General features: G+C 41.6%; 1 protein-coding gene across 1 annotated transcript in view; it reads right to left on the bottom strand.

Moving 5' to 3' along the window:
• The window catches only part of galnt2 (UDP-N-acetyl-alpha-D-galactosamine:polypeptide N-acetylgalactosaminyltransferase 2), a 58,614-nt gene extending 43,922 nt beyond the window's left edge, over positions 1-14,692 (bottom strand). The window contains exon 1 of the mRNA XM_028575093.1: positions 14,357-14,692. Coding sequence (XP_028430894.1) covers positions 14,357-14,452 — 96 coding nt within the window. The 5' untranslated portion in view covers positions 14,453-14,692. The remainder of the gene's footprint in view (positions 1-14,356) is intronic.
• Positions 14,693-14,714: the final 22 nt, after the last annotated feature.

The following is a 14,714-nucleotide window of genomic DNA, read 5'->3' as shown; positions in this document are numbered from 1 at the left end:
GCGATATGCGTAGTCAGGACGTGTTAATATAGACATAGATTAGTTCTGCTACTGGAGCTAAAAACTATTGTGCGGACGTAGATCTTTTTTTTTTTTGTCTCAAAACAACGCTTAAAATGAAAACATAGTAGTGTAGGTAAAGCCTGAATAGCTCTCAAGGGAGTCATAAAACGCCCATATGGAGGCATGATATGGTCAATCATCAGTTTTAAAACAAAAATGTTTAATTTCAATCGCTGAAATCTTTTCTCAAGAGTTTCACGAGGCAGTAAGGATTATATTCAGCATTGTGAAAGCTTCTTATTCCCCGCTGCTAGTCAGCAGGAGTTTGAGAATTAATTTGAACAAATGACTCCTGATAATGGGAAAGTTCAAATTTAATTTTCAGAAGAGAGGGGAAGGCGCTGCTGGAGATACTAAAAGAGGGAATGCAAAACAATACAAGGCAAGAGGGAGAGAAAGATGGGGAGGGTGACAGATCAAGCAGGGAGGGAGATGGAATGAAGTGCTGGATCATCAGAGAGTTTGTCAGCAGAGATGGAAAAGTAGGCCAGCATGGAGGGGTGCAGAGGGTGTGGATGTTAAAATCCCCAATTCAGTTTTCCAAACTCTTTCATCAACCACTTGCTTCCTCCCTTTTCTTTCCCTATATCCCCCTCTTCCTCCCCGCCTTCTTTGATGGCCCTCCTCCTCCTCCTCCCTGCTAACAGTAAATGATTGTCCCCTCCTCGACCACAGCGGTGGTCTGTGATTGCTACCACCAAAAATGCTCTCTTTCTTGCTTTAACACAATCTGCACTTTGGGGATTGTTTTTTATTGTTTTGTTTATTACACAGAAATTATTGTGATTTGTAAAATTAGGCCCATGGTGTTTTTTTAAAGAGAATATAATGAAGAATATAATGAGTTCTGCTCTTAAAAAAAAAAAAAAAAAAAAAAAGGTAGAAAGATGAAAGCTGCAAATCACTTTGGCAAGATGGATTTGGATGAATTTAGAGTAAGACCCCCCCATACCCCCCAAACAATGCTGAGGTCATGGATGTTACAGTACTGATAGCGACTGAAATCGCAGCACGTGTTACCTCATACCATAGGAGTGTGTGTGTGTGTGTGTGTGTGTGTGTGTGTGTGTTTTGTTGGAACAGGAAGGAGCTTTAAGTCTATAAATATTTTCTTTCCCATACAAGGAGAAAAGTTTTCTGTAAGCCAGCAGGGATAGGTGTGTTTGGTGTATGGGTATCATGTATGGATGTGAGCAGTAGTGGTGGGTAACGTGTGTATGTTGCTCAGTAAGTGTGTTTAGCTTGAACTATAGCCAAAATTTCTACAGTCTCACATATGTTGCTGTGCTCTCGGTGTAGATTCAACGTAGAAACGTCATATAACCTTTGCTCTAGATTTTTTTTAAAACCTCTCCGTACACACTAGTTACAAACATCAGAAGCACACATGCAGGAGCTTGGTTCCTACTCCCACTGTTATGCATTAATATCAACACTCTCCTGTTTGGCTATTAACCAGGCTCATTCGGTCTTTGGCTTGGCACCAATAACATCCTCTAAAGCAGCCCTTTTGTCATGACACACAGCCATTACACAATGCTACAGATTCAGCGCCTGATGACATCAGAGAAATCAAGAAAAGAAATCACTGATTTTGCTTTATGCAGACTTTAACTCATCTCGTCCCGATGGGTCGCCTTTGACGTGGGTTATAACACTGAGCGCACACGCAGGATCACGACACCATCTCAGCTTGCATTACATTAAAATTCACAAACATGTTCAACAGGCTGAAGTTACAGAAGGGGGGCAGATGTAAGACTTTTAACGAGGGTTAATTACACACTCAGAGTCTTGTTCTGTAACTTTTCTGGCGCACACAGGAGATTTTTTTCTGTAATGGGATACAGGCCCTTTGAAACAAATTGCTACTCTCATCATGCCGCTCTCTCCCCGGGGAAAGGCGCATGTCTCATTTTGAGTTATGACCTATAGTTCGAGTAACCAGACAGTGACATATTACAGACCTTAATCAAGCCAATTTTATGCGCTGGTCTGACAGTTTAGGGGTGTACACTGTTTTAGGGTGTGTCGTTCACAGTTGGATTCAGTACTCAAACATTTGGCCATGGTCTATTTCGGAAGGCTGTTATGAGAGTCCTTATCACTACATTACATCTGTGACATGCAGACAGCAAGTAAGCATGCTTAATGTTTCAAATGAAATTATTATGCAGCGGATGCTGCATCGTGTCCAGGAGTGTGAACATTACAGCACACCGAAGAACCACATGACAACTGGCACGCTAAAAAAAGGTCGGTCCAATCACACACAAAAGCTAATCCCAGCTTCATAACCGGAGAACGTTCATTTGCCAAGTTATGAAAGAAAAAAAGTGGGTTTTACCAGTAGATCATGTGTAGGCAGCTTTACAGACATGGGAAGATGACGAAATGTACTTCTTGCAATGAGTTAAGTATAATTCAGGCCTAACTGTGATATGCTATTTGTGACAATTGTGCCTCTTTGTTTAGTCAGGTTAGTTTAGTCAGATGTCTCTAAAATAAATGCGTTGCACTTGACTTCTATAGATCAGTCCAGCAGAGTTTGAGCTAACTCCTAAAATGTGTCCTTTGGGACGAATGTTCGTGGTTTATTTCCCTCGTTGACATGTGCTCATTTGTAAGAAAAATCGATACTCGACTGACTGTGACAAGTTACGGTGCTATGACCATACAGGAAGGAGCCACAGTTTGCTCCTGTCTTGAAGCTCAGCTACAAATTGAAGTATTCAGTGAATGGACCAAGTCGCAGTGAGTATTAAGACGTTTCCTTTCAGTACCAGTTTCCTACTGCAGAGCAGTAACTAAGTTTGATGAGATTTGTAGTTTGCTGCTGTTTTTAGAAACCGTGAGTAATAGAGGGATAGCTCAGTAATCAGAAACAACAGAATCAGCAGACACAGCAGTCCATTCAGAATACAAATTATCTGGTACCACAATCTATCTCAATCCTGCCCTTACAGTTTTGAAAGTGTAATTTCATTTAGCTTTAGTGTTATGCATACATTTTAATCAGTCAGCTCACATGAGCCATGCACACAGCCACCTCTGATTGCTGTTTACAGCTGCAGATCCTTGTGCGGCTGTAGTTATAGGCCGTTGGGTCAATCATTCGCAGGCAGTGTGGGAGAGTGAACTCTGACCTGCGAGAGCATCACACGCTCTACGGCTACCATGTTGTTAATGGACTGCAGCAGAAGGAAGAGTGACAGTAGAGAGCAGCTGACAGACAGCAGACTGTACTTATTATTAGTTATAATGAAACAGTCCATCAAATAAAGAGGGTAATACAAATACTGAGTCTACAAGTCTAACAAACAGTGGCCCATCCAACCTGCGTCTGTAAACTGTATGTAGGCAGCAGACTTGGCCTTGTCTCTAACACGACGTTAGACTCCAGAGTATTATAACATGCAGCAGACAGGGCTTGAAACAACCCATTTCAAACCAACCCATGCTAAGGTGTTAGATGGTTTTAGCTATTCTTAGCCCGTCTTGATGGGGTCTGACACAATCACATCTGCTCCACCCCCACCAAGCTGAAAGCACAGATAAATCAAACCTACCTTTTAAGGCAGAAATGCACAGAGACACAGAAAAAGGCCAAGAGCTCAGGATATTCTGTTACTCCCTTTATGTAGGTGGTTTCTAAAGCTGTGAGTTAGGGCCTAAAGTGGGTCACACTCACAGGCCTTCTGGTGGGACAAGTTTGTGTTTTCATAATTGGCTCCCAGGGTGACAGACTGAATTTCTGGCCTACTTAAAACAGAAAAAACGAAATAAGAAAAGCACAAACAAATAGTATGAGAAAGCAAGCACGCGCAAGAACAGAGAAAAGTATATTTCTGCAATACAGAGGAATTTTGGAAATAACCAAGAAAAGAAAATATAGAAGGAAAAGAGAAGGTGGGAGAGACAGAGGGAAGTGAGTGTATTACCATATGGCCTGCAGGAGAAAAACTGAAGAGTTTAACATCACCGCACACTGAAATATGGCCCGAGTCAGGGGAACAAGCATCGCCTCCCACACACACAAAAGTTTATTAGGTTTCATCCCCTTAGTTACTGTTGCTACACCTGTCAAACTTACGATTCCCACACTCACATACGCAGTTGACAATGATAAATGTGGCAGATTCACCACTTGAAATGTTTCAAAAACCATGTCTGTTTATTTCAGCCTAAAATCAGTTTGCTGGCAGCGCTGGTATTCCTGACTTGAACTGATGGGTACAGCAGCTTATTTGGAGTAACAAAGAATTCCCTACCATAAATAATCGTAATGAACTCAACTTACAACTGGCATAGGCTGTAAAGTCCTGAGGCAGCAGAACTAGTCTGGCGTTACACATAAACCTCTGCTGATAGGAACCTTGGACTGAGTTTATGTTAAAACAGAGCCATCATGTTAAATGTTTAAATGCATGTGTCTATTTTTACAGAACCACCATCTTAGGTTTCTGTCACCAGAGGAATATGCCATACTGTAGCAGTCTGTTTTAGCACCAGAAAAGCCGTGCTGTCTCAGGACCTTTTTTTGAGGCATCCAGGTTGGACACAGCAACTTCACTTGAAGGGGGGAAAAAAACATTTCTGTCTCACCAAATTGTGTAATAAGTTGCTATATAAACACAGGAGAGTCTGAGACACAAACACATAAGTCCTAAATCTGCCGACGTGTCCCTGAGAGGGGAGCCTACAGGAAAAGCCAGCAAAATGAAAAAACACGTGGTAAACCACACACACACATACACACTCACACACACACACTCACACACACACTAATTATTCATTTCACCCACTTACATCGATAGTGTCATGACTCTGTATATACGAACCTACAGGGCTCTAACAAAATGGAAATACAGGAGTCTGCACATAAACGGGTCACTTTAGTTTCCAACCCTTTTGTCAGTCACTCATTCATACTATTCTTACTCATTTTAAACTGGAAGAAGCCAGTAGAGCCGAGTCAGCAGTTGTGTTTCCTGACAAACCCATTTGAACATATTGTAAAAAGACACTTTGCAAGCTTTTCTTTACTAGTATCGACATAACATTAAAAACTTTACTGTGGAATTTGGACCTTTTTATGGGTGTCAGTGTGTAGCAGTGTGTCTGACAGTGTTTCGGGTAACAAGGGTGGAGAAGTCACGAGTGGCAGCTCTAGTCAGTCAGTTTAACCAATAATCATTCTGTCAACCTTTATTCTACACATTACAATTATCATCTTTTAGATATTAAGTGTTGGAATTCACCTTTTTGTTGCATCTATTTTCCACAGCCTTCTTTTCCCACTTGAGGCGACTGTCGGAGGAGAAATTTGTTATATCTGCATCTTCTCCCCCAATGTATTATCCTTAATAGCTGTTTTAACAGCACCATGAGGGTATTTGGTAGCATCTTATAGGATGACATTTTTACTGAGTAAAGCTGAAAACAAATGCCGGTTCTTTATTGAATGGCCATGATGTAATGCAGTGTGAGAAATTAACACCTCCCACCAGACTAGTGTTAAAAAAAAAAAAAGCTAACCACCACTTTGGCAGATGGCCAGACATTATTTGGACTTTTCTTCCTTTTTCAGGGTTCCAGACTGCGACCAAATGGTCGCATTTTGCGAGCAAAATTTGAGAGTGTGCGACCGGATATAAAATTCAGTATAAAATGGACACTGTAAGTGGCTAATGTGTGGAGGGGGAGGGTCCTAGAAATAATCGAGCGTGCGTAAACGTCTGTGGGAAGGAGACAGATATCACAAACTGCCCTGTGCGTCTGAACAATGAGCAAGCGAACTATTGACTCGTTCTTCCGACTTGCGGATAGCGTGCTAGTGCCAGAGTCTACGGTGTCACTGTCGGATGATGATTCAGAGTCAGAGGTTTGTGTGGCGAAAAAGGCCCGAACCCACCATTTTCCGGAAGACTGGCTGCGAGAATTAAGCTGGTTGAGGTACTGTAAGGAGACGAACACCATGAACTGAGAATGTTGCATGCGCTACCCCAGAACTGTGGGGAACACGAAGTTTGCCGACAGTGCAGGCACTTCGCAATTTAAACACAATACACTAGTTAAACACAATCTTAGCCTCAAGCATAGAGTATGACGTGACATGTTAATAAATAAAATGCAACGCCACTGCCAGTTGCTTAGAAAACCACCGGCTCTTTTTTTTTCGCTCTGCAAAGTAAGTCACCCGGATCGTTGGTCTGATTGGTTGAAGGACTATCCAACTGCGTGGAGTCATTTGAACTATGCCCGTTGATCACGCCTCTTGTGCAGTAGAACATACAGAACAGACCCCCCAGACTAATGTTCAATCTTAAAAGATTGAGCTTGGTCTGGTGATAGCCAGACTACAGTGTCATGACATACTGAAGTAGGATATCTTGATTATTGTGATGCTGCTAAAATATTCTGTTTAGAGAAGGAAATGGGTGAACAAAGATTTGCATCTCATTTGAAGTTGAGGCCGATGCACAATGTCAGTCTGTGACCCAAATGTGACAGGAAAACACACATTTACTGTGAATGTTTCAGGATGAGGATGAAGTGGGTGGCCAGGGTGCCTGTTTGCATGTACGTCAATCTGCTTTGCGGTTTTTTATTTGTTTTGAATGTTGGCAGAAACAAACAGCTGAGAGCGGGGGAGACGGGACATTCAGACAGAGATTTTGTATCCTTCAAAAAACAGGTTGAACTAAAATATTCTCTAGAGAGCAGATACATAAGCAGATACAGACGGTTTGCTTTTTGATAAAGTAATTTCAACTTCCAATCATAGCACAAACAACTATCTTTAATCTTGAATTATCAATCATAGGTCGCAAAGGTAGAGCTAAACCTTTCTTTTGAGTTTCAAAAGACAAATTTCCCTGACACACTCAGTCTTTTGGTATAATGTAAGCCGAGCACTTTGTCCTTCATGTTGTTGAATATCAAATTAATATTCAAATTATGAATCCTGTTAAAGACATTCCAGCTGGTTTTCAAGTGTAGCTACATGAGAAGAGAAATTGAGTTATTCTCAAAAACCATGCACATAATTTTCATAACTCCATTTACACAAACAACTGTGAGCAACATTTCCATTAAAGCATTACACAGCCCAGTAGCAGTGACGGGAAGCACACCAACTAAATAATTATAGGGATGGTTGTTGCACTTTTGCTGTCATTTATTTAGTGATTTGAATGTCCTTGCCACAAAGAGGGCACAGGCAAAACAGCATGGCCACCTGTGCTCCCAATCAGGCTCCATTTGAATAGTTTAGCCTGATAACAGGAAAACAGATTACTGCTGACTTGACTGGCTTCGCTGTGAAGTTCAGAAGACGTCAATATTGTAAAGCAGCTACAAAGGTTCGCCTCTCAGGGACAAATTGAATAAAAGACGGTTGTTCTGTATTCTCTTGATGTTTGAATAAAAAACATATCTTTCAAAAGCTCTTGCCTCGGCAATGGTTCCATTAACTATGAATATCCTCATCCCTTTCAACCTATCCATGAATGCTCGTCATCTGCCAGGGAAGAAAATCATCACAAGAAGAAAATAATACAGTTTAGAGCACACTCACAGATGCAGCATGCTGTTGTGTTTAACCACAAGGAAATTACCAATGACCGAGAGGGATTGATACAAAAGATAGAAATACTGAATAAATACAGTAAATAAAAACTGGAGTTCTCATGCCACAGATCAGGATGTAGTGAAACTAACTGCCAGTTTGATATCAACAGATATGAGCGGCTCTTTTTAACACCTACCTTTACGGTGCTATTAACTCAACTATTTGTCTTCTCTCTTGGCGATGTCTCTATATCTCCTGGTATCTGCACAGCTGTCTGTTCACCGCAGTCAGTCATTGGGTTTCAGGGCTAACTCCTTCTGACTGGTGGAAATAAAAGCTGCCAAATCCGACACAACCCACCATTCTCCTGCTTCGGATCCAGTAACTCTTTTTCTACCACTTTTCCCTTGTTTCATCATTCTGTCTCCAGCTTTCAGTGGCGGTTCTACATTGAATTACACCCAGAGAGAGATCCCCTTCAAGCAAACAAATTACTTAAAAGTGCATATTTATTTTAAGTTCTGATAACTTATACTGTCATATTTTGTGCAGAACTGTGTTCATTGTCTCTGGAAAATGTTGGAGGGGGAGATTGTGCAACTTAAAAAGTTGCAATAGTTAAATAACTGGATTCTCTTAAGTGTGTTTTTCAAATGTTCTAATGAAGGATTTGTGCAATTGAGAAATATAATTTTCTCTTTCACTTATGTTGTTATAAAATATATATATATATATATATATATATATATATATATATATATATATATATGTGTATGTGTGTGTCAAAAATATATACAATCAAATGTAACAAGAGAAGAGCGCAACAATAATATAAAATATTAAGAATAATATGCAAATAAAATATAGAATAAATATTCTAAATCGCACAAACACGCACGCACGATTTAGTACCCAGGGAACCCCCACCTTAATTTAAGCCTTTTATCGATTCAGTGTTTGCTCTATGGAACTGCATTTAGTTAGTTTGTAATAATGGATCTGCACACTGGCTGAAATTACACTGTGTACTGGCATTATAAACATATTGAACTGCTGAGGCCTGAAGTGGTTTTAAAGCCACAGCTCTTTCAGCTAGATGATTGTACTGCAGTTACACAACAGCAGGGGTTCTAACACATGCAATCAGTATTATGACTAAAGCAAGTTGTGTGTAAATATTATTCATATACATTAAAGATTTGACTGTTAAGATAGCTGATGTTGTGTCTTACTCCACTAGACAGTGCGGGCTCCAGTGCTGAGGAGCAGAGGCCAGCATCAGCCTTGTTCCGCATACTACCCACTAATATAGGCCAAAGACAAAACACATGCTAATAATGTGTCATCATCACCTGGTGTGAGGTGTTACTGATCCATTTGTCTGATATTTTCTGCTTTAAAACTGCAAAATAATCAGAGCCGATGAAGCTACATGCATGTGACGCGAGACAGATGTATCGATAAAGTCGTAGTTTCAGACATGCACAGATAGGCAGAAGCTAAATGCCTAGAGCTACAGATAACAAAGGCTGCGACTTTTACTCGCGAGCTCTGGACCAGCCAGCGTTAAAAGCTCTCCGAAACCCTGCTAAGCCGATTCATGTGTGCGCCTCTCCACAGTTTGCTTATAGAAAAGCACTGAACTCACTTCTGAAATCCTCTGCCACAAACTAAAAAACTAATCCAAACCTCTGGCTAATCACAACACGCTGAGAAATACTTGCAATTCTACTGCTGTGATCCACCTTTGGGTGAGAGCTCGGCTCCATATCAACAGTGAACAGTGTGTGCTTGAGTCAGTCTGGCATGACTGTCTTTACCTCGTGTATATGTGATTTGTTCTTGTGTTCAGCGATTCTTCCCTCTGCCCCTATTAAGTTAATACAGTTTATAGCAATTGAACAATATTATTACATTACATTTGTGCTGGTCTATATTTCTATAAGAGAGACGTGACAAAGAGTAAACCGAATGTTATACATGCCACGCACCTCATCTGAGGAAAAAACAATCAACTGGTTAATACTTTGATAAATAAAATACTGGCTCTATGCAGCTTTACTCAAACAGCTGATAACTTTCTTATAAAGTCTTTGTTTGTTGGTTTTTCCTGCCACCCTCGACAATCTGCTATTTAGCCCTCCTTACGCCGCTGATTAGCAGGAAAGTGGACTCAACAGTGGGATGCCGGTCTCTAAGAGCTGAAAGGAAAAGCCCTCTGAGGTCTGTCCAACAAGGAGGACTTAAATGGGGCATCCTGATGAGCCAGCGGGCTCATGTTTGCCACATTATCCTCTTGTGTACAATAATGCACAGATACAGACGTTTTTGTACTAAATCCAGCTGCTGGGTGTCTCCCAAAGTTTCATGTCATTCTACACACCGTTTATTGTCTATGGGATAAATTTCACCTTCAGTCCCTAAACTACACACTGCAGGAATACATATCACAATACTATAGAAAGCGGTGACATGGGAGCGCCGTAACTATTTATACTCTTGCGTGGTGGTCGCGATACTAGTTGCAGTCTTCTCCGGAACAGAGATGTTGCAACTGAGGAAAGGCTACCGACTTTGCTATTTCTACAGACTAGAAGAAGAAAAAGGTAAACAATAGCAGAACTGGCAGCAGCATTGAAGTAAAAAAAAAAAAAAACAGTGGCTAAGATGATATTGGAGTCAATGGATGAGGAAGAACAGCTGCTTTTGAGCCCACTTGCAAAGAAAAGAAGAAAAAGAAGGTGGAATGTTCGTCCTTTGAATAACGCCAGACATAAATATGGCGAGTTCAATATCCTCGTGAAACAAATGAGGATGACAGACGAAGAGAAGCACTTTGAATACTTCAGAATGTCTGCACAACGATTCGGTGACCTACCTTGTCGGATCAAGCCTTTCATTCACCATAAAAGAACTCATGTTAATCCAGTAAGTTTACAAGAGAGAACTCGTCCATGCTTCCTGTTTCCGCTTTGTCGTGCGCCCCTGAAAAAATAAGATCTACGTCATTTTGACGTCACATTGTCGCGCTAAAGGTCGGGAACGGCGACTGTAAAAAGGCCTTCAGGCTTTAACCATCCGAAGGGACTTGCACGCACATCTGCATTTGTATAACAGCAAATAGGAACGCCCTCTCTCTGAAATGACTTGAGATGGCCAAAGTCTTTCGTTACGAGCTAGATTTTATAAAGCCTGAAAACGGAGCCACTGAGGAGGTGCAGAAGTCTAGTTTTCGCTCAGACCACTTGAACGCCAAAAAAAAAAACTGCCTACCCCAGCCTTAAAAGTCATTGTATTTCAAATCTCAGAAATTTGCTCAAGAACACTCAATATCACGGTGTACACTAATAAAAATAAATAAACTTTCCCAGTGACGCAGCTCTAAATTTAGGATTAAAGATATGAGGAACATTTTGTACAAAGGTTTGCTTGTGACCTCTGGGGGAAACATGGTGACAGATCAGTGGTATTTTCTATTGCCAGACAAAAAAAAAAAAAAGTTTGCAAGGAATATGTCAGAATTGGCAACATTAATTTTTGCATGCTGTGATAGCTTACAGGCACTGATAGTGTGTTCAAAATGTGTCTTTAAATTGGCACACAGACTCTTACCAGAGGGACATACTCCCAAATAGGGTACTTTTGAACAGATAATAGTAGAAATGCTATTTGGTGGGCGCTTTGATCTTAAGAGCCACAGTATTATGGGTGTGTCTGACTGAGCTGGAGAACTAGTTGAACTAATTCCTCTGGCAGAGACACTGTCCTTCAGATTATTCAGAAGCGGGCATTTGAATAAGCTGCCATGAGAGTGTGAGTCCCACAGAGCTGTTGGATTCACCACAGTGGATGCAAGCAGTGATGACACAACGACATGTAGCTTTGTGAGGTGTAAAGTTGGATGAATAGGTTGTTTGGAAATTTTTAAGTTAAAAATATAAGCACTGCTCATGGGCATGCCTTTGTCCAATTTTCTTTGCACCGCTAAACAGTCTCCAGACATCAGCAAGTCGCCATTATATCAGGTCTGACCAATGAATGAATGACCATACGAACGCTCAAGAAGGAGCATTTATTCATATTTGGCAACCTTTCGACAAGACTTTCACATTTCCAATGCACCTCGTTGTTGACAAAATAAGGTAAAAAGTGAAAAAGGTAAAGAAACCACTTACAAACTTTTTATTAGGAGTTGATGGCAAGGGCACTAGTAATGAAACAATTAGTCTATTAAGCGTATTATTACGAAATTCCTCAAACATTCTCCAGTTCTAGCTTCTCAAACATAAAGATTTGCTGTTTGTCTGTTTTAAAACATTGTATTTTGATCTTTGGGCAGTCATTCAAACTCCTAAAACATTTTGACATTTTATGGTTTCAATTAATTGAAAAAAAAAAAATTATCATCTGCAGATGAATCAATAATCATTAGTTGCAGCTCTAAAGTCTACCAACACAACAGACTACAAATTCAAAATTTTGAATTTCCCATTTATTTATTTATTTAAGGGATGCATCAACCAGCAAATGTGATTGTAATTTTGTTTCATAGGCCCTTGGTTCAGAAGATTTGTCCATCTTTGTAAAGCCTGTGTGTGAATCTCGAGAAAAAAATTCGCTAACCCACACTGCTAACATTTGTTTCATGAGCAGTGAGAAATTTTTAAATGCCTCGACACTTTCAAACGGGAGGAAGATGTGAGGGAAAACAACACTTAACCTGTGCAGCTCCACCTTTGTTTAAACAGATTACATCTCCCTCGGAGTAAAGACACCAGCCAGGTGCAGCTGATAATCCAGGATCCATACTAATGCTGCCTGCAATCAGACTCCAGAGAAAGTTGCTTATCGTGGAGTGTCACTTTGACCCCCTTAAAAACCACAAATATACACACACGAATGCACAGCTATCAGCCTAATGGAAAAGTAAAAGGGCTGCTCTGGTTGACTGGAGCAAAGCAAACACAGAGAGACAGATAGGACAAGACCTGAGACAGGTGGAATACACACAGGGCGTTCACACTCACACACAAAGAACCAAATCTAGAGGGGTAATAGAGGCAGGGCACTGTGCACACAACCACGCATGCATACACACAACAGGATATACGCACACACACACCCACAGACACAATAAAGTGATCGTGCTCTGACAAGGCTCTGACACACCAACCCGACGGCCAACCGTCGGCAGAAAAGGCGGTCGGACCGATCAGTCTCCCCGAGTTGGTCCAAAAAGTGCCTCGGAACACACCGAAGCAACGCTGCCTTAGTTAAAAAATTAGGAAAAATCCAACCTTTAACAACATCAATTTTCTTTTACTTTCCATAAGATCATCTCTCAATGCAAATGAAACCAGCTATTAGTCTAACTGAAAGTACCCAATGCCAATCTCTAGTATGGTGAAGGGTATGTGATGATGTGGGTCTATTTTAATTCCAAAGGCCATGGGAACTTTATCAGGATGCATAGAATCCTGGATCCATGAAATAACTGGCCTTTAAAATTAAAGATTTTTCCTAATTTTTTTAATTAAGGCATTAAGATCAATTTCCAAAAGATGATTTTTTATTCTTCTTTTTAGTCAACTTTAGCATGGGTGTATTCACTTATGCTGAGCTCTGTAAATAGGCTATACAGGGCGCTCATGTGAGGAGGGCCCACAAAATACTAGAATGAATAGCCATAGATGCGGGGAGGGGCCCATAGAGAATGCCTATGTACAGGGTCCGGAATTTGGTGCTATGCCCCTGGTTGGAACCATAAAATGTTTGGCATTTTTGGCTTGAGAAAATGACTTAAATGATTATCACATTTTCTGTCAATCTAGGCTACTAATAAATAGTTTCAGCTCTAGTTTCTAATATTTAGTCCACACCTGTAGGCTAAATGGGGTAGATACAATATCAAAAACAAAGTTGTATCTCCAAACAGCTTCGACAAAAACTGAACATTATAACAACATTATACACTGCATTAATTTAAACTTGGTGTACAAATCTGGCATCTCAGTGTATAAACAAAAATGTTAAAATGTTTTCACACAGCTTGGCCATCAGCTGACAGAAAATCTGGACATGACAGCAGTCATGTCCAGATTTTACACAGTAGTAAAAAAAAATAAAAAAGCCCTATTAAAATCACATCCTGACATGGTGTATCAGTGATTTAACCCAGCGTTAAGCGGCACACTTCCTGATCTCTGCTCATTTCTGGGAGCAGCAGTCGCTTGTGCTGACGTGCTCTATAGGCTAACCCCCCCCCCCCCCCCCGGCCCTGTGAGCCAGGCCAGCAGCCTAATATTAATAACAATCACTATCTGTGCTTTCACCTTTATTCTGCTCTCACATAAAGCGGCGCTCAAAGTGGTTGACAGGCTGCCCGGCGTGGACGTGCTCCGACCGCTTCCACGGGAAGGCAATCGCCGGCACAGCGAGAGGTCTGTGCACGCCGACCCGGCCAGCCCCGCTACCCTGCTGCCCTTGTCTACACTCATTTCCAACAAATCAATGCCTGCCCACTGATACTAGCGGGCCTTTTTTAATCACATTCCAGCATCGGGGCAGCCGCAAAAACTGAGCCCGAGAAAAGAAGGAAAGAGACCCAACAGCGCCAAGTCACACTGCTCCATCATCGCTTTGTCCGCGAAGACAACATCCACACGGACACCGAGACGGACTGTGTAGCCAGAAAAAGCAGTCGAGGAACGGAAATCCTACCTTTCGACTCAACGCTGTCCCCGAGTAGAAGTAGTAGGCTATCCCCAGCACCCACAGCACCGCAAAACATAACAGTATCCTCGATTTCCTCCGCATGTCTGCCTCGGGCTGTAGCGGCTCGTCCAGGTCGATTGTGTCCGTGCAGGGCGCTTCGCCGTGCGGCTTCGGCAGGCTTCGTCAGTCGGTCAGGGAGATCGGAGGGAGCAGGAAGCAGCCAGCCCACATCAGCGGGGTTAGAGGGCAAAGGCTAGCCCACTCTAATCCAATCAAAAGCCGGCTTAGGCAGCCCTGGAGGAGGGCCCCGGCTGGCAGCTGGCAGCGAGTCGAGCCGTGACGTGCTGTTTCGTGCTAAAGCGGA

The sequence above is a fragment of the Perca flavescens genome, chromosome 1 (genome assembly GCF_004354835.1).
Source record: "Perca flavescens isolate YP-PL-M2 chromosome 1, PFLA_1.0, whole genome shotgun sequence".
Lineage (NCBI taxonomy): Eukaryota > Metazoa > Chordata > Actinopteri > Perciformes > Percidae > Perca > Perca flavescens.
The sequence above is the reverse complement of the archived record's forward strand: the minus strand, read 5'-3'. Positions and strand labels throughout refer to the sequence as shown.